The 22,476-nt window shown below is 32.1% G+C and overlaps 1 protein-coding gene across 1 annotated transcript in view; it reads left to right on the forward strand.

The window, feature by feature from the left end:
* LOC131854564 (uncharacterized) overlaps nucleotides 1-22,435 on the forward strand; it is a 126,608-nt gene extending 104,173 nt beyond the window's left edge. The window contains exons 5-8 of the mRNA XM_059205681.1: nucleotides 5,267-5,466; nucleotides 17,303-17,396; nucleotides 18,238-18,392; nucleotides 20,321-22,435. Coding sequence (XP_059061664.1) covers nucleotides 5,267-5,466; nucleotides 17,303-17,396; nucleotides 18,238-18,392; nucleotides 20,321-20,612 — 741 coding nt within the window. The 3' untranslated portion in view covers nucleotides 20,613-22,435. The remainder of the gene's footprint in view (nucleotides 1-5,266; nucleotides 5,467-17,302; nucleotides 17,397-18,237; nucleotides 18,393-20,320) is intronic.
* The last annotated feature ends 41 nt before the right edge of the window (nucleotides 22,436-22,476 follow it).

Raw genomic sequence — 22,476 nt, forward strand, 5'->3', positions numbered from 1 at the left:
TAGAAATTACGCCGGCCTGAGCCGAGGTTCAAACTTCTAGCGGTGCCTTCAGACTAAAGTCATATTCGTCAGGCAGGAGTTGAATTTCAACCGTTCCACAAGTCCTTCCGCTCGACCCTTATCGTTCGAAAGCTGTAAAGGCCAGATGCGAACAACAGCATTGGAATAGTTCAATTAGTACCTTCCTCGCCTCGCCTCTACCTCGTCTTCACATTTTTTTAGTAATAGTAAAGACCTCAATTTTTTTTAAATAAAATAATACCAATACCGACTCTGAAGTGGCAATGGGCAGGGCACATAGCTCGTAGGACAGATGGCCGTTGGGGCAGTAAAGTCCTTGAGTGGCGACCACGGACCCGGAAGGACGCAGCGTGGGTAGGCCTCCAGCAAGGTGGACCGACGATCTGGTCAAGATCGCTGGAAGGTATTGGATGCGAGCAACGCAGGACCGATCGTCGTGGAGATCTTTGGGGGAGGCCTATGTCCAGCAGGGGACGTCTTCCGGACTGCGATGATGATGATGATGAATACCAATGTTACTCGCTACTATTTTTTTATTTGCAAGTTGATTACTTGATTAGGTAAACGATTACATGTTTAATCCATTCCAGATATAGCATCATCCCTTTTAATAAAAATTGTCATTCATCAATAAACTAATATCGAGTTTTGGGTAAATTCATATATCACTTTTTTTCTCAAACATGTCCAAATTTAATAAATTTTAACTATGTGTCGCATTAGGAATTCGGAAATATTTCTCGTTACTTACGTATACACATGTAAAATAAACATACGAAATCAGGATCTTACGCAAATACCACATGTCGCATTAATAATGAAATGCACTAACTAAAAATTTACAAACTTTGGTAAATCAACTTTAATCTCTTAACTTTAATAGTAGTCCATTTCCCAAAGTTTGTAATTTTTGAGTCAATGCAGTTCCTACACGTGTGCGGTATGCACTGAAATAGTATTGTTTGCTATTGACGCGTGTAACTCTGCCTGAATGGGTACAACATAATGTTCACAATCATAACAGTCTTTATTGCAAATTAAATGCCAATAAACGGATTATTGTTCGGCTAAAATCGTCGTATAACTAATGTGACCATAGTTTTTTGTCCCAGTGAGACTTTGTTTTTTATAATTGGAATAGCTCATAAGCTGATAGATCACATGATGGAAAGTGCCAACTAGATAGTTACTACCCTCGCCAATATATATATATATGAATGTTGCCATACCCAAGAGGTCATTCCTCCTACCCTTTAGTTTGAATGCCATATCTTCACTAACCCCCTCAATCCGGGGGGAAGGAGATTGTTAGTAATTTGGACTGTCGACCCTTCTATTGACAGTCTCGGTGGTCTAGTAGTTTAACACATCGCTTTACTATCCAATGGTCGCGGGTTCTATTCCTCGCATGGTACAAACAATTGTATACATCAGTGCTATTGCTTGTATTGTTCTGGGTTTTTTCTATCTATAATATGCATATATTTACAAAGAGGAAATTATGTATGTATTTATTATAGTGCATATAATTTTAATAAAGAATCTATTATGTTTATTGGTAGAGCAAAAAGCTATACATTTTTGCTCTGGGGACAATAGAACAAGGTCTGAAAGTGAGACTGTCCCGATTACACCAGAACGTGTGGTCATATTACATGTAACGGCCATCGAATCACACAACTCTGTATTTATACTGCTAGTGCTCAATTCTCAACGCCTAGTTATTTTCGCGATCTGAGAACTCGTTGCAGACACCCACTCTAACAGATCTGTTTTGATACCTGTCCCTAGCAAAAAGTATAGTGCTTACGTTAGAATAGAAATAATCTTTGTTCAAATAAACGTAATTTAAAACAATTTGGAATGGTTATATTTTATGATTCTGCTGCCGAATTCCAAATGCAGATACGACTGAAGTGAATTTATTAACTATTTACTTCATCGTTTCTGATTCAGTTCTGTTCCGTTCTGCATATACTGTACAACTATGTTTCTAAAAATAGTTATTGTATAATTATGATATAAACATAGAGAATTTATTGTAATATAAGAGAATTAATAATTACAAGAGGGTCCCCTCAGCTTCGCCCAAGTTCTAGTAACTTGTTAATATATCTTAATTGATTGGAAAATTAAAATAAATCGACTATTTCACCCTTGGATCTTTAAAATAATTAAAATAATAGTACTGTCCTCTACACTTCTTCCGCAGTTTGTTTTCTTTATAATAAAATGGTCTGTTCTTTATAATAAACTGCTTTGGGGGCGTCCATAAATTACGTAAGGTGTTTTTTAGGATTTTCTGTCCCTCCCTTCTCCCTCTGGTGAGATGTCGTGAGATTTTATTCAACCCCCTCCCCAATTCCCAATCTCAAGTGAGATTTTCAAAATGTGGGTTTCTTTTTATTTATGACTAGTTAAGACTAGTAATCAATATTGCTGAGAGTTATTGTAATGTACAATCTGAATTATATGGACCAAAATAGTATAATTTTTTTTGTTTCAATCAGAAAAAAAAATGCGTGATAATTGCCGAGACTCGCCCTCTCTCCAATGTAAGATTAGATGAGATTTGACTCGACCCCCTCCCTTAAACATCTCACGTAATTTATAGATGCCTCTTTTTCTCTTTATAATATAAGTAGGTAAGTATCGATGTAAAAAGGAAGATAATATTTATATTTAATGTAATATAAACATAACTACTTATTGGCAGCTTGCCTACAATTCTTTTTATAATTTTGTATATTATTTTGAAACCTCTTTTTTATGTCACCTTTTGACTTTGTAACAATATTGCAACCGTTAAGAAACTCAATCCTTTTTAAAAGGCAGTAACACACTTGCAATTCCGCTAGTGTTGCGGGTGCTCATGGGCGGCGGTAATCACTTACCATTAGATGATCCGCAATCTTGTTTGTCCCCTGTGCTATAAAGAAAATAAACATATAATTTTTCTGATTTTTTCTATAATATTATATTAATTCCGCTCCAGTCACAAAACCATGATATTGTAAATTATATTTAGATCATATTCTTTGTATATCTAAGCCAAAATTCAATAGAATTACATTGTTTTAGATATAATAGTAACAAACAGTCATCGTCAGTTACTATCAGAATAAATTTGCATTATCATAAAACATCCATGCAAATTCTTCCGGCATATGTTTGTATGTTACTGATATTTATCTATAGTAAATCTGTATAGAATCATAATAATAATAACCCAGAACAATTTATACAGACCCATCTAGTCCCAAGCTAAGCAGAGATTGTGTTATGGGTACTAGACAACTGATGAATACTAAAAAACACCCAGAGTAATGCAAACAATGATACTCATTAATACAAATCTTTGCACCGTGCGATAAATCGAACCTTTGACCATCGGTAGTAAAGCGATGTCACACTCTTTTACTCACTCTTCTTTCACTTAAATCATTCATATTCTAGAATTATCTGCATATCGAAAGAAAGTAGGTATTAGTAAATTGAGATTTCAATGGGATTGATTTATTTAAAGTAATCTAATTGGTATGCATCTATTGTCAACGCATTAAACTAATGAATGTAGGAAAGCCCCTTAAATATTTATCACTGAGGTGTAATTTAGCATAAAGACACCACATATATTCTTGAGAAATCGTGCGTTTTAAATACCCGACGGCGCCAACTGGCACCATGGCGTCAAGAATCTGCTCCTGCGAGAAAATGCATTGTGAATTTATATTGAAAATATATTTGTAATGGAAAATTCTAGAATAGGAATTGAACTTAGTACTCAAAAGCACTATGCCGCAATATAAATTATATATTAACAAATGGTAGAGAAATATACAAAAACCCTCATTTGCATAAATTACTAACTGGTGCTACATATATAAAGAAGAAAGAAACAAAGTAAATACGTTTATTTGATTCACAAAAATATACAACAAAAAGAATTTATAATTACAATTTAAATCATTATGGTACCTCACAACTCTGGCCTCCGCTCTCACGACTCTGGTATATAAATTATACATGAATTTTAATTTAAATAACATTCAAAAGAACTGAGAATAAACTCAATTTTTGTTGTATGTGTTACATATAATTACAAAAAATAAATTTTATGTGTTCATAAATTGCCTAGTACCTACTGTTCATACAATCAACCTATATAAGTTCGATTCCTCCCATGATGCAAACATTTGTAAGATATATTATATTTATGAGTGTACGTATTTACACTAAAAATGTATTTAAGTACAGTCAACCCTCCTATAACGCGGTACTCTCAGAACGCGGTTTCCATATAACGCGGAGCTGAAATTGCGACAGCCCTCCTATAACGCGGTACTCTTACAGCGCGGTTTCCGTTTAACAACGTCCCATCAGTTCTTTCCGTGCACCCAATGAATGGTTTTAACTGGATATGTTTATATCAGCGTGGTTCACGGGTGGGTGGTTCTCCTCATGCGCTATCTTCCACTTCTATTAACTAAATAGTTTCGCATCGACAGCGTGCCATGCGTGTGTGTGTCTAACGAAACTGTAACATGAAAGATATATATGTGATCTTTTGACTACATTGTCGCGTGAACTATAGAAAAACTACGTTCTGCTTATGTCTTAGCCGCTTAAAACCAATGTGAAGATCAACCAAGTGAGGAAGACATTTTGCCCATTAAAAGAAGGCGAGTTAGGCGACTCATATCTGACAGTGAGGATGAGTGTTGAAAGATTACATCATTTTACAAAAGTCTTTCTTTTGTTTTTGTTGGAAAACAGTTTTTTAGTTTAGTTTTTGTTTCATTTTTTTCATCATTTCCTTATTTTTATTGAATTGAAGAGTTCATACTCTTCAATTCAATAAAAATAATTTATAATTTATCTTGTCTTTTGTATTTATTGGTCTCCATATAACGCGGTACGAATGATGTGATTTGTACTTATTCTGAGTCTCTTATAGCGCGGTTTCCATACAACGCGGTAGACGGTTTCCATAGAACGCGCTACGAATTAGCCTGGTTTGTACGGTTAAATCCGAGTTTCTTATAGCGCGGTTTCCATACAACGCGGTACGCACTCACCGCGTTATAGGAGGGTTGACTGTATTTGTATCAGTTTTCTTGTAACCATAAAATAGGCTCTTCTTAACTTGGGGCTAGATGGCGCTGCGTGAATTGTCCAGGGATATTATGATATTACATTATCATAAGTAAGTCATCCATTATTTATTTATGTATTTATATTTCAGACAATGGACGAGAGAACCCGATCGCCTTCTGGTGAACACAGAAATGGTGAACACCGTAATGGTGATCACAGGAACGGCGACCATCGGAATGGTGACCACCGGAACGGTCGGCGGTCGCACCCCAACGGTTCACCACGCGCCGACTCTGGTTCCGATGTGTACGTGACCAGTGCTGCCTACCGTCCACCATCTGAAATGAGGTAGATTTTTATATTTATTTACATCACTAAATGAGCTTTAAAGTTTCCCCTTATTTCCACTTAGGAAGAAAACACAATTCTGTGTTTCAAGGGTCCATAAACTACAGTAATCGTTTACCATCAGATGGGCCGTATTCTTGTTTGCCACCTACGTAGTATAAAAAATAAAAAATAATAAACAATTTACCAAGGGATTTTGAGCAAAGACCACTTGGGTACCTCTTTCTCACCAATTTTATCCCCTCTCCACACACAACGTGCTACTATAAAAAAAATTACAATAACTTATTAAACTCGATGAAATTTTGTACATAGGATAAGCAACTAATCACACTAGTCAGATTTTCTTTAGTTGGTTTTAGAATAACACGTAACTGAAACACTATATTTTCACAGATAAATGACTTAAATTTTGTTAATTCGTATGAACAATCCGAGACAGTATAAATAGTAAAAAAAAATGGAACATATATGAGTTTTCAGAATAACGAAAAAAAATACTTTATATTTACTGTAATAATAAAGTAAACCGAATAGAGCGAAACGTAAATATTTACGATAGAATTTCGATTGAAAGTATTGATTGGGCGAGAGAAGACTAGAAGCAAAGTCTCTGAATAGAAACAGAACGAATACTGAAGAATACTTACATCGTTCTTTCGTTGCGTAGACACTCCTCTTATATCCCGTGGTAACTGAACTCATAAAAAAATCAGTGGACGGTCGTGGTACTTCTCAAAACAACAAAAAGTCCGTGGAATCCTGTAATCCTAATATCATAAATTGTAAAATGTGAGTTCGTTTGTATATTAAATCAAATCAAATCAGTTATGAACTTATTTTTTTTTTGTATTAGATTTTTTTCCTACCGTCCCGTACAGTATACAAATTCAATTACGAGAAGAACTGGCAAGAAACTCAAATAAATCTCTTTTTGGTTTTCTAAAAAGTCATTTTATTTACATTATTTACTTATATAGGTATCTATGTCTAACATTAAATGAAAATCCCGTGTATGAATAACTATTGCCATGCACGCTCGTCATTGTTCTTACCACATAAAACAGAAATGCATATAACGTTGCAAACGTCCTATAAAGTATTGTTATACCATATGCTGCTGCTTCTATATGTATCATGTATATATTCATTTATATGTTGTATGTTTGTCCATGGGGTTATTATATGTGTATAATTAAAGAAAGTGAAAAAAAAATTAAACAGTGAGTGAGAATTATTATCTCACAGACAAAGTAAAGGGCTGAAAATTAATAATCATCGTAAGAACCAGTTAATTTTACCTATTGAGAGCAACAACCGCGAATCCCTAAAAAGTTTTATTAGCAGCACCTAGCAGTACCTATATTTATTTCTGTACTATTTAATTCGTTGCTACGTATCATTTATTTATAACGGTTTGTTTTATTGCTTTGATTTACGTTATAATAAAACAAAAATACTTCGCTTTGATACTGATATCTTTACAGAAATATTTATATATATATATATTTTTTTAGTGTTCACGTGTTATTTTCTATCTTCCAACTTCTGTCTAAATATATTTCATACTAGCTTTTACCTGCGACTTCGTATGTGTGAACTTTCATACCCTGTTTCACCCCTCATAATTTATTTTATGGTATCAATGTTAGCCTATGTGGACATAGGCTAGGCGAGAATGGCCTCATATAATCTATCTTCATATCAAATTCCTTTTAGATTCGTTCAACCGTTTAGTATTGAAAAGGAAAAAAACATACAGACAACTGTTTGTTTGTTACCTTTTCAGATTTTCACATTATATTAGAAGATATTTCACATCAAGTTAACACAATCCGAATATTCTGCAATTACATTGATTATATTACGAAAACATGATTCTAACATGATTTAGTCCTTCAAAATAGATACAAGATCTCTTCTTGTACCACCAGCTTCTGTTCTGTTCATGTACGTACATAAGCGATAATTACTTAAATAGTAATTAGGACTTAAATAGCATTAATATTAAATACATCAGGGGTTATTCATAAAAAAAAAATGAAGTAAATGAGAATATTTTATCAGAACTAATATTTCTTCTCAGTTCTTCTTATCTCGAAAGCACTAACGGTAATTTTGACATATCATAAGAGTCTGTAATAGACCTTATGAATAAAGATACTTTGATTTGATTTGATTCGATTTGATATGATTTAATATACATCTTGTCACTTCTTCTTATGTTGAAAGCAAACTGACGATAGATTTGGCATATTCTGTAATAGACCTTAATGAATAAAGATATTTTGATTTGATTTGATATGATTTAATATACACAAAATGGCCACCATCTAAACATGCATCTTGGGGAGGGCACCGTTACACGTTCATCCCGCTAAATCCTGTACGATTTCACTAATTCAGACAACGGATCTCGAAACGTGTCGAATTACAAGCCGCCATGCGTACATGATAGGAATAGACGGGCGTTCGAAACGCAGCGTTTTTTTACACTACCAGAAATATATAATCATGGTAATATACTATAGTGGTAGTAAGATATGATTTTTTTATTTTAGTTTGTAATGGATATTACTTGTAAAAGATTCTACAAGAACTTTAATAACTTTTTCAGCAATAGAAAACCTCAATATGAAGATCAAAAGCTCAAACAAGCTCAATTTAAGGCTGAAATCTGAATTCAAAACCAATATTTTTCGATCGGTTTTCTCAGACCCTAACTCATTTTGATCGTTTTATTTTTATTCAAAATAACTTTCCGTCGATTCGTATTCATATTTTCTAGATTGAAATAGCTTGAAAAATGTTATCGTTGTAAATATCCCGTTTATGTAATGTGTACATTTTTTGGTTGTAGTTTATTTTTTGCAGAAGAAAACCTTCAAATGATTTCATTTCATTTGTAATAAATGCAACGTTCCATTTTCTCGGACTACTCTAATACTGTTGGCCGCAGCTGGCCTTTACAGCTTCACCGGACGATAGGGGGGAATGCAGATGGCTCACCAAACCCACAGAAGTACTTATGGAGCGGCTGAAGGCCTCCTCTCGCCTGACGTATACGACTTTAGTCTGAAGGCACCGCTAGGGGTTCAAACCTCGGCTCACCGTCCGTCGTAATTTCGATCTTCGTTTGAATTGAACGGGCGATCGATCGGAGGGAAGCGCAACGTGCCAATCGCCCGTCTGTACGTACCACGGACACAAACAAAACCTTCTCATTAAACGGCTAGATTGATGGCAAATTGCCCATACTGAGTGCAATCGTTGCAGCACATGACTCATCGTGAATGCATATTGAAGTCATCGCGAATCATGTTTGATTGTATGTTTACAGCTCATATTGTCAGATGCGCTATTATTATAACGGGGTTTACGCTCTTTTCCATCAATGTTTAGCATTTATCTCTGCACCTAAACGGTTCTGTTCAAGTATGTAGGTTAAGTAGTGTTGTATTTTATTTTATTGATTTCCTACACCTAACCTGATGGTGACATAGAGAAATAAACTTGAACATTCCACGCAACGCCATCTGGTCGCAATCCATGCAAGCTTATATACACGACTAGATAGTAGTTTTATTTTTTTTATTGAGGGGTTTGGGCTATTGTCTGGTGCTAACACCTGTAACACTGCGACCTGTAGACAGTAGTACAATATTCACAAAAAATATAATTAAGAATGTCTGTCAGTTACTAGAAGATTCTTTTATAATTACCTATTTATTTAAAAATACGAAGCCATGTATTAGCCGGCTATTGCCGGACCAGAGACCATCGGAAGACGTTCAACTGTTAAAAATGAATGTTAGTTGGATTAAAGCATGTAGATTTAAATTCCATGAATTCATTCATTCATTTCAATTAATGAAATCATTTAGTTACTTTTATAACTGTAATTATGTGTGATTTGTAATAATCCAAATAAACGTTTTATCTGTCTATCTATTCTTTGAAAAAGATCGTCATCATCAGTTTTAGTCGAAATGTATTATAACTTTATAATTTTATTATGGAGTAAGATAACTTTTGAACCAATTCTATTTAAACAAGCGACTAACCATCTTAAAATCTAAACCAACAGTTATCACTTCTTGCTTATTGCAACTTGTTATTGACTTTGCGACATATAAGCATTAAATGATTTATTATAATCGGTTATTTTATTATTTTATATCTTCCTCCTTCAACATTTTATATCTTTTTACTCTGTAACATACATGTTTACATTGACAATTTACTTGTTTTGTAACAAAACATGACATATTACGGAAGTTGGAAAATAAAATGTATTACAATAAATTATTATTGTACGTATTGTTAATTATGTCATGTTTTATAATCATTTTACTTGTTAATAAAATTGTGTATTAAAAATTTACCATTAGCAAACAGCAATCGCCATAATTATAATAAAGTTGGTTTAATGTTAGGAATAGTAATAAATATAGCCCCGCCTCCTCCATAGAGGCTTTACAATCAACAAAGGTTTCCGTTAAATAATATTACTTAATGACAAAAATGTTATTTTCATTTAAACTTAAAAAAAGAAATACTTCAGGACTGAAGCTATACAAATATCTCTACAATTTGGTCTTCGCTTATATAAAAACATTGTTATTTACTATTTGTTATCAATTCAACGCAAATTTGAGTTGATTACAATTCGGTTTTAGAATATCTCTACTTCTTCTGTCGTTTCAACGGCAACTAAATATCTCTACTAATAATATATTTTATCAATAATCATTATTACTCCCACATACGGACAAATCTCCGAGAATTTACAAGATTCTACACGACTCTGACAAGCACATACTTCAATACCTCGCGCAAAACATCCCACAAAATCGTGTTTACAAAACTATCTCGAGTCTTGATTATATTGGGTAACTTGAAACTTTACAATACAACTTAACAACAAAAGATTTACAACAAAACTTACCACAAACGTAGATACAACTTTAAAAGCACACGCAATAATTCAACTGGCTCTGGGACAGTACAATGATGTCGCGAGAATCGAACCTAGGCTTCTCTCGCGCAATTTATTGACCCCAGCGCTTAGACTAATCTGAATTCAAGATGCATTGTAGGTCATACGGTATACCATACAATTCATATGAATACAATATAGAAATAACCATAGTGTTCATTGCATCAATAGGTTGCCACGGAGAGTAATCCTCCGTCTTTATCGCGCATGCATTTCGATGGTACAACTCGCGACTGGCCCATATTATTTGAATACAGATTTATAGAACAACACTAACTCATGTTTCCCACATTCCTCCAATTGTTAGACTTCCGAAAGTAGAAGTTCTAGGAAGAACATATGTATTTACGGATATTTAGGTAAATTTAGTTTAAACGGCATAGATTTAATTAATATATTGTCGTATATGAGCTCCATGATAATACTATAAAATAAATAAGGCTGCTATGAACTGTCAAATATTTTGTTTTACAGCAGTTTGGTTTTATTAACACTGTCTTATCCACTTGGTGCTCATTTGTACTACTTATGCCCGTAACTTCGTCCGAATAGTGTACTTGAGCAAATGAAGAAAACTATATAATTATTATTTAACAAAAAAGCCAAAGAAAAAAGTTTCATCGTTCCTGCTAAGTGCGACAGAGAGTCAAGTTATCGCTATATACTTAGCAAGAACGATGGTATATTCTTACTACTATAAATGCAAACGATTACTTTCGCATATGAATATACCAACCATTTTATACAATATAGAATTTTTTATTCTAAATCTTTAACCAATAAATTATAAATTTTATAATATTATTAGTCATTACATACAGATTTACTGTATTACGTAGGAATGTGAAAATTAAGTGTCAAAATTGAAATAATAACAATAAATCGTTTCTAAACATTTAGCAATATAGGACAAATCATATGGTCAATCACATACCTGTAAGGCGATTACTTGAACCGTTAAGACACTAAGAGGCAATAAATAAAAAAACTTTATCATATATTTATTAGTAAGCATTAATAAATTAAATATTTTAAAGTCCATTTGTCGACGCAACATCATAAAAGTCTAAATCGGACGGTCAGCACGAGTAAACCTGCGCAAGCGTCATTAGATTAGATAAACTATTCCCATAAATTGTATACATATGACAGTGACAAAACACAAACATGACCGTACGTGTATCATTTGTACGGTTAAAGACCCAAATTGACTATACACGAAACGAGTAAAATAAATCAAATGGTGTAATGTTAGTTCCTAATCAAAATTAATATCATTTGACACTTAAAACGATGCATCGTATCGAAAAATGCATGTTTACAACGGACCCTCTATAAATCTATTTAAATAATTAATGGCGGTAGAATACTCACGCCGTTAGAATTAAAAAAAGAAAACATTGTAAGTATTAAAAAAAGTTTGTATTATTAGATTTTGTTTATTTCTTAATATTGTTAATGTTGAATTATTGTTCTAAAATTATTCACAATTAATTTTATAGTAATAATAATTTAATAATTAATGTTTTATTATTTTCTGTTTGATTCATTATAATGTAACTTCTAGTATATATGTAATATGTATCCTTTGTAAAAAAAATTGTAATACATTCATATGCAACTTTAGTTATATATTGTGTAAATAATATGTAGACATAAAAGTACATGAATTATTTTGAATCAAAATAATACAAAGTCTGTTGGAACTTAAATTTATATCTAGCCGTTATTTTGTAGAAGACAATTTGAATTTTATATAAAGAAAATGTCCTCTATTGTTCGTAAGATTTTCTATTGTATGTGATATCGTATGTGAGCCTTGTTACTTTTACCAAATATATTCTTCTATATTCTTCTATTTTATCTTCATATTTCACTATATTTACTGCCGCTGCGTATTCAACCTCTACAAAGTCATATTTGTTTTTCAATTAAAATGTGTTTACACGAATCCTGCTGTTGAGAAAAACAAGTTAACAAATTATATTATTAATGGAATAGAATAGAAAAATCCTTTATTCAAATAAACTTAATTTAAGCACTTTTGAATAGTCATCACAATTTTTTTAATCTACCGCTCATTCGGAAAGCTATCTCATCACAAAACGAATGAGTAAGAAACTTGTGCTTGTTGCTCTTTTAAATAATCGTTATAATAATCCTTATATTTTCAATTAATAGCTAGTTTGTATTATTTATTCTTGCGACCTAAAATATCTTGTTGATATTTAACCTCATGTAACATTAAAATTATAAATAAAACATAAGTCCATTAAAGTTCACAAAAACTACTTGATCTATGGCCAAACGACCAAAGCACGTAATTCGGTCACAATCGGGTGGCGGCACATCAAAGTCAACCGGCACCGTCATGGCGTCAAATTGAGTCATACCAAAAAATTTCGGGTTCCCGGGATCAGAAATTACCAAGTAATGGAAGTGGTACCGTGACTTAATAAACCATTCAAGGACACCAGTAGAAAGTAAAGCAAGTTTGACACGCGTGCAGGGACCTCATATTTTAAACCAACGTCAAAAATGAGGTAATTCTCAATTTAAAGCTATGTGGTTTTTTACTGTACAAAACTTTGCGTTTGTACAGATAATCATACTGTAGCATACTGATTGACTCCTTGCAGTCTGCGACTGTTTTCTTAATAAAAGTCGTGTTCTTCGTAGCTGCGACTGGGGCGGGAATGCAATAACTATTATTAAAATCTGAATAACAGTAATAAATGTATATAATTCACAAGAGGGCTCGCAAAGGAGTAGTTAAAAAGATATATAAAAAGCAGATATTAAAATAATACAATATCTATTATGAAGGAATAATGGACAAGCTGTCAGTAACAATAGCAATATATAAAATAAGAAGAGATATTAACGTTACATAAATACATACATTGATATACCGAGTTGGTTGACTTTTGCGGCACATAGAGCCATTTTTTTTATTTATACAGGTATTTTTATATATTGGATACATTAGTCAAGTGTTCGTAATTGGTGAATAAAGAATTTATCTATCTATCTATCATTAAAGTCAATATATTAAACAAAAAAATAACATTAATATTATGTATAAACTAGCTTTTGCACGCGGCTTCGCTCGTGTTAATTTGTCCCCTTAGGGGTGGAATTAGAGGATGCCTACGTCATAACATCTACACCTGCATGCCAAATTTCAGCCCGATCCGTCCAGTGGTTTGGGCTGTGCGATGATAGATCACTATGTCAATCACCTTTGAGTTATACACATATATATTTTATTTATTCGGATTTTGATAATCTAAATATATTAGATTATCAAAATACTAATAAAAAAATATCTTTTACTATTTATTTTCAAGGCAATATTTAGATATGACTTACCTAAATTTATACATAATATTCATATTGTGTTTTTATAACACGTAAAGTCCAAAATACACACAAGAAATAAAACGGACTTTCGTAAATGTGTTATGAAAGTCCGTCTTATTTCTTGTCGTTGTGTGTATTAGACTACAAGTAAGTCATTTATCTATTTAACTATATATGAAAAGCAACCAAAGCACGGAACCTGTACCCACGAAGTATCAATGCCTTGCATACTGACCCACTTATGGAGCTGTATACTTACTACGCTATAAATTGCTATGCAATGCAACATAGTAATGTATAAACAGGATTAAACCGATGCCAGTGTAGTGGTGTACTATAAATTTATCATTACATTTCTTGCTTGTGAATGTACATCTGTTTTATTTTTATTTATTTACTATTGACCCGGTCCGGCTTCACATAGATTTTTAATATATCCGATATTAAAAATCTATGAATTTATCTGCTTGTTATATACTATATGATGCATGTATTATACATATAAACCATCTCTCTATGTATTGCTAAAAGTGTATTAAAACCGTTGCGTAATTTAAAAGATATAAGAGAAAAAAGTCAAGTAGGCAAGTACTGCATTACACTTACCTACTTGACTTTTTTCTCTTTTTCGAAGATGCGGTGGTAAGCTTACTTATATTGAGTTACAATATAGCATTATAATATATTAGAGTAAGTAACTATATTAGAGTAATTATTTAATATTTACCGCTTATATTATTTTAGTTTAATTTTCATTCAAAGTATTTTTCAAGTTTAGTTAAGAGACTATAACTTCAGATGCTACTTACAATGCAATGATTTGGCAAAATTTTAATTGACCAGTTGTAAACGATTACGCCACAAAATTCTAGAAATACTACTTACTAAGTAAGTACTTAATTCGACAATTACTGGTGCAATGAAATCGAGTTCCTTAGTAAGGGCTTCGAGGAATGTTTATTCAGTAGGAGTTTTTACCGGCCTTTTTATCAATACCGGCGACTTGACATCTTATTTATAGTAAATATTTGTTCAGATTAGAGTGACTAAGGAGTTCGTGGCTCGTTAGACGCCGTTTTTGTTAAATAACGCATGATTGAAAACTTTCTATTTAAATGGTGCCTCATAAAGGATGGGAAATAAAAAGTACTTTATAAATATTTTAATGATTTCTCTCTTGATAGAATGGACTAAACTGATTTGTCATCTCGTAAACTATGTTTGTCATCGTCTGGAAATGTTTCCGTTGAAATTAATTATTGATGTCTAAAATGGTCGTTATGTGATGTCATTTAAAAGTAATCTTAGGGGAATTTTTAACCCTATATCGTTAAATCTGATAAAAAAAATATACCGTATAATAGGACATCCAAGCTTCCGTTTTCTCCATGCATAAGACAAACATTTGTGTATATGAATATGAGGGTTTTTTCTATATATACCTAATGTTAGGCCTACAGTTACATTCACTGGTAGTTTTGTATATTCGTTTATCCATATTTAAAATAGAGGTATTCTTTTTATTATTTTATATACACTTCTGTCTATGCGCTCTGCTGTATTGAACTTATAAAAGCTTATCTCTTTTTCTACCATTTATTTAGTACCCAAATTTGGGATTAGTTGATTTTATGTTCATGGGAATATTTATCTTCAAAAATATATGTAGATAACGGTAAATACGTAAATACAATAATGATAATAATAACCTCAGAATCATTCTCACAGCGCCATCTAGTCCCAAACAAAGCAGAGCTTGTGTTATGGTACTAAACAATTGATTTTATACGTAGTTACTTGTTTTGCAAATGCATACATAATATACGTAGAAAATACCCAGACCAATACAAATAATCATACACGTGAATATAAATAGTTGTACTGTACGAGGAATCGATCCCGCGATAGTCGGAGGTAAAGCGGCTAAACCATTGGACTATTGAGGCCGTCAAATGTATGAAAAAGTTGTGCTTTCTCTAGTTTTTGGGAATATTTTATTTATCTGCAAAGTTATAGTGTGAATGAAGGTAGTCGTGATTCACGTGACACCAATATTATAGTCCTCCTGTCACTCACTCGTAGGGTTGTCGAATGCAATTTAATTAATGAATAAATATATTTTACTTTATAATGTACATTTAATAACATCTATATTTAGAAAATAACTAAATAAAATAAACTAAACTAATAAATAATAATCTTATTATCGACGGATGTAATAAACCTCGAACGTGAGAGAGGAGATATATATGTATATATATATTTAGCAAATCTATTTCTTTAGTAGCTTGTGTGAAATCTTTTGAAAAGGATCGTTATGAAGATGAATAAAGGTGGGTGTTTGTGTTTCTTACTGTGATCTATGTTTAATGCATTTAAAATCAATAAAATTAATAATAAATGATAGACCGTATTGACAGAAAGAAAAGAAGTTTTTATTTTTAATTACAATAATTTTATGGCTTTATAAAATGAGGTTTCATGTGCTAACAGTGGGGTATAGTTGGTACGACTCTGGCTCTAGGCCGGACTCTACTGCAGCAATTAGTGAAGCGAAAGGGTCCGACTACCGTTTCCTCCCCGCCGCGCCGTCTCTTTCCGCGAGATAACTTCCTCACACAAGGAGCTTACTGAAGTTGGTAACCCTAGTTACGCGCCTGCTTCGTGTCGGCCTCATCACGCATTATACAAATGAAATTGTTATTAAATGCGTCAGGAAATAAGACAGGTCCCAGTTCACATGACACTGCGCGAGTCAGTTCGTTTAACATATTTTATCAATTACAATCTTTACGTGTAATAAAATACATAATAAAATCTAGGATAATAGATCAACGTAATAGAAACCAGAGCAAAGATTATTGGAATTTCTTGTCTCTTTATCTGTATGTTTGCGCGAGCTATGTAATCAGAAATTTGAATTATATTTTTTTTCAATCTATATCAAAAGTTTTATCATTTAACGAACTGTAATTTCACTGCCTTATCTCAATCTACAACCAAAAACCAGCAAAGCAAGCTTATTTTAGCAAACAAACAGACTACCGAAATAAGAGAGAGACAGACCTACGCAGACGACTTTATAGAAAGTCAACCTAACTTAAATGATTGAACACAATCTTTTTAGTAAATACAGCAATTATGTGTTGATGTATTATTTTTTAATAATATATTGGTATATATTTTTTTAATTTTAATTATATTTTACATGGCTAATGAGGCAAAAAATGGTACATGAATAATTTCACAATCAGAAATCACATAGACTACCTATGTTTTCGCAAAACAAATTTGATTTGAATGAAATTTAGATTCTACCAGTGTAATTAAAGAAGCCGTGTGGGCATCGTGAAGCGGTTGCTTTACTTGCACTTGTTTTCTAACGAAAGGAAATGTTATAATATTTTCTTTTGTTTCTTATTGCTAAACATAATTATAACATGGAAATTAATAAAACTTTTTGTTTGTCCACAGTCGACAATCGCGAGCTCCGCGCAGCGTGTACTCATACAGAAGTGCGGTGGCGCCATCTGTGGCGTCTACCCACAGATCCAAAGTTTCGAGAAAGGTATAATCTTCAAGTTCAAAAATATCAACGTCCTAATATTAGGAATGTCCTATGTTAGGAATTATATTATTATATGAAATTATAAGGAAACTTTCATTTTGTGTATGTCTTACACAAAACTTTAGTTTCTTTATAATTCTCTCCCTTCCAACAAAGACAGCGAGAGAAAACAAAGATATAAGTGCAACAAAACAATGTTGCACCTATCTCTGTACTACTGTGCAATGACATTTGTTTTGTGGACTTCCGTGATACAGGTTCGTCTAGTGCGAGGTCCAATATAAGTTTGTTATATTTAGAAATTTCAAATTAAAAAAATATTATATAATACACTTGAGATCAATAACAGCTCTTATCAATTGAATCTGTATAATGTACTGGATGGTAGGGAAAAAATACACAAAATTTTATGTTCATAAGCGGCTAAAATGTCCTACATGAATAAATGTAACAGTTCTGCTTGTAAATAAGCTATATAAGTTACGGTAACCATTTACCATCACATGGATCGAATGCTTATTTGCCACCATGGTAATATATAAAATTCTCATCACAGGTTTCGTGATTTTACTCCTCCGAAACGGCTTGACCGATTTTCATGAAATTTTACATATATATTCAGTAGGTCTGAGAATAGATTTTTAACTAATTTTTATAACGCTAAGTGTTAAGAGTGGCTCTCCACAAACTTTTTTTTATTAAGTATTTTTTATTAAAAATCATAAATTAAAATATTTCCACCCTTCTAGCATCAACCCCTATTTTTAATAGCGATTTTAATTTATATAGCCAAACAACAGCTAGTATTATTAGTTAGTTATTATATTTATGTTTGTTTCAGGCTGGTGTGAAAGTAGATGCCATGGCCGCTCCCAATCCCTTCTGTCCGAACGTGAAGGGCATGTGCTGTCTGATGCTACTACTTAACCTGGGACTGATCCTGGTGACGCTCGGTTTCGTCATTGTGCTGCAATTCTTCGAGCCTTTGTTTGTATGGTTTGTATCTATTATATATATATATATATATATAATATTAATACTAATTTGAGTGTTTCTTTTCCATTGTTTGTAAAGTTCTGTCACAAATATTATTAGCACACCGCCTTCTTTCCTATGGTCGCAGGTTCGATACCTCGCACGATACAAACTTTTGTATTCATGAGTGTAATGGTTTGTAGTGTTTTGAAAACACACAGATCTGTACAATTACTTTAATCATGAGTAGTTCAATAATGATTATTGATATACATAAAATTAATTATTTAATTGAAAAGGTAATCGATTACTGTCAAACTGAATACAAAACAAACAAAAAAATGTATTTGAGTATCTAAATCACTCGTTTTATACTTATAACATACCTAAGCTCTTTTTAAGTTAGGACTTGATGGCGCTGTGTTCATTTGTTTATGTTATTATATTCTTATTTTGACTTTACTTAATATTATAAACGCTAAGATGTGTTTGTTCCGTTCACGACTAAACAATATAACAGAGCTTAATGGAATTTGACGTGAAAATATCATTTAAATTAATTATTGGCAGTATAAATAATATTCGTGAGAAATAACATGGCGAAATGTATTATGTAGGTACTATTTTTCTTTATTTATATCTATTATTAAATTGCATCGCCTTAATTTCACTGGTGAGCGCGACGGTTGACCGGTAGAAAATGCCATCAGGCATTAAGTCCGCCGTGTATAGGTACAATTCTGCCTGCGAAAGAATAAAAAAATAAGATATTAAAAAAAATAAAAATGTATAAAGAGGGATATAATAGTAGTGTATTAATAACGAAACCCGTATTCAAATCGAATAGTTTACGTATATTTGCTCGTCTCTTTGTGACGACTATGAGAAGCAACCAAGTTCACAGGCCAATGTCATCCCAAATAGCGATTACAGTTATACTTTGCTTTGGAAAAAAAAATGTAAAGCGATTTTTAATGTTCACAGAACAATTACGCGACCATATTCAATTGTTGGAGTTGTGAATACGAATGTGTTTAGATACCTTTCGAAACGTTTAGCTGCGTTGTGGGAATAAATTTAGAAACCTCACATATTATTAGTAGTTCGAATACCCTCAATGTTATAAAAGAAAATTCTATTAATATTAGTACATTAATAGAGTTTTCGTTTATAGTATTGAGGTCTCTTATAATAAAGGATTCTTTATGTTGTATACTATACAGGCTAATCAGAAATGTATTTAATATTCTAAATTTATAGTTCTTTTATTGTACATTTTTTATTTATAGATACCTCAATATCTTGACAACCATTCCTAATAATATATCTCCGTATATCAAGTCTTTTTCTGTATTTTTACCTAAAAATAAAACTAAATTTTATAAATATAATAAAGCTATTTTTGATTTTGTATTTTGTTCTAGTACCGTCAGACCTGTTAAGACTCGGTGGGTCAAGGATTTGATTCTAATAATAAAATCTACAATTAAAATGTTTAATAGTATATACCTACTTCTTACTTACTTTCGGATAATCAAAAATGAAAAGTTAGTTATTATGTTTAGAACAACTTCGTTAGTTGTCGATGTCTTTGCCGACTCCATCTGGGCTTGATGTCGTGAGGATATGGGTATGACGGATATGTATGTCCCCACCAAAAGTTGATTAACGATAACTAATATGAAAATACAAGATATCAATTTACTTGTCGGAGAAAATAAACGTAAGAGAAATGTTACGTTTGTTATTTCAGACCTGCGCATTTATTAAACTATTTAGATTTTATTTATTATTTATAAGTAACTTTAGGTACATTGCTATAGATTCGTTCCATAAAATGTTATACAAAATCGGTTCAGGAATTTGGTTTCTCAATTAGAATAATTTATGTAACCTTACTGTATTACTTAAATACTTGTATTTGATTTTTTTTATTCTTTGTTTTACAGGATTTTGGGCATAGTATTCCTCATATTCGGCTTCATCACGCTCCTCGGCAGCCTCATATACTGCGTGGTGCTTTGTCGAGAGAACCCTTACCCGAGGTATCCCGACGACTTCTACTGGACTCATCACTGGTCTAAAACCATAGGCCCTTCGGAGATCCACTACAGCACCAGCGAGAAACAGTACAGACAGAATAACCACAACGACAGATACAACAAATATAATGGCAAATATTCAGACCGGGAAAGTGCTAAAGGCTATTCTGATAGAGAAAGCAAATTGAGTAGGTACTAATTCATATTAATGGTAGTTAACAGGTTTAATTCGTCTATCGAACGCAGGGTTCGATTTTTAAAATGTGATTTTACGGCCCGGGCACACTGTACTTTGGAAATTTGTATTTTTGGCGCGAAGATCGTCGTGTCGCCATAGATAAAGAATTACTTTTTAAATGTGTGTAACCGGTTGGGACACATTTCTGTATAAATTAAGAAAATTAATACTGTAGGTATCTTAATGTCAATATTTGATAGATATTGATAAAAATAATAGTATTATTATAGATACCTTTTTAAAGATGTTATAAGATTACTGATTCAGTAAATAATGTTATTTACTTAAATGCTTTACTAATGTATAAATAATATAAACATATCAACGCTCTTAATTTCCCAAAATGGGGGGAAATATAAGTTTTCTTTTCATTTATGATGTATGATATGGTGCACTCACCAGCACTAAGTGTATACGCTGGGCAATGGTGGATAACCATAGAATAATCAAAGCATGAAGCCAGGCCAGTCATCTTAGTGGAGAATTCACTAGGTATCATCTACGGCGGAACGCGGTTTTTTTTTATTTATTATGCTTTGCGGCTATGGCTACAAGTCCTTTCGAGCCCAAACATAAAACATTGCTTGTAATGTAACCAGTCTTCAATAATAAAGATACCCAATACAATAGTTGACATATATATAATTAAATATGTTTTACATTTATTAATAACTAGTAACATTTTTGTCTTCCTCGAAGTACACGAACTTGTACGGTTATAACATTACATGTAAATAATAATTTTATTGTAATTAAGTATATTAGCTAACTCTTTGAATTGAATGCCATATTAAATTAATATTAACTGTTTTTCAAAGAGTGTTTATTTTATAATGTAAATCTACTTATACGTAATAAATGTAAAGGTCCAGATTTTATTCATATACATTTTATAAAGCTAAATAACCTGGCCAGACGAGAGACGCCTCATTTTTTCGGACCCTCAAAGGGTTTAAATAAATACAACATATAAAGATATTTTATGTCCTTCGCGGAATAACGCGGACAGAACTCTCGTCTGCAAATGGCCTTCGCAAACTTAAACTGTATACTAATTTAAGAGAAAAATGTTAGAAAAGAGAGTTTAAAATGAAAGCTTTAAAGATTATGAACCCTTTTTGGTTTAGTTAAGACAGTTTATTGCATGCGATTTATATTTAAGATAAATTTCATTTACACTTTTAAAAAAATGTACGAATGATACCAAGAAATTATGTAATAAATTTTTTTATACATTGCAAAATCAAATTCCAAAACCTAACCTAACCTAATCCCCTATACGTTAATAATAAAAACGTATTTATTATTGATACTTTAAACACTAAAGTAATACTTGTACTTACCATACCATACCAATGCTTTTTTGAAATCTGAAATAAACTACGGATATAATCGGTAATAAAAAATAATTATATTGTCTATGCATAATTTTGTACTTACCATTTACTCTATTTCAGATAAATAGGTAATATTCTTTACCCTCAATAATGCATAAATTCTGAAATATTCCACATATTTGATCGCAATAATTGTAATGATATTATAATCAGTTCTAATACGATTGGTGTTATATAATTTGAATTGTCTATGTACAAAAAATGACCTTAACTCCATAATCTGTTAATGAGACCAATGTATCTCTTTAAAAGTAATTATAAAATAAAATGCTACTTAACAGAAGCGCATTTCATTACACCCTTAATAGATAAATGATTTATCTATTACTAAAGTAAAATATTGAATTATAAGGCGGAAACATATAGTGATTTAAATATAGCACAATATTCGCTGACTCTCACAAATTCGACTTAAATATATTATTCAT

Source organism: Achroia grisella, unplaced genomic scaffold (genome assembly GCF_030625045.1).
Source record: "Achroia grisella isolate CSIRO2021 unplaced genomic scaffold, CSIRO_AGI_Agris_v1 utg1239, whole genome shotgun sequence".
Lineage (NCBI taxonomy): Eukaryota > Metazoa > Arthropoda > Insecta > Lepidoptera > Pyralidae > Achroia > Achroia grisella.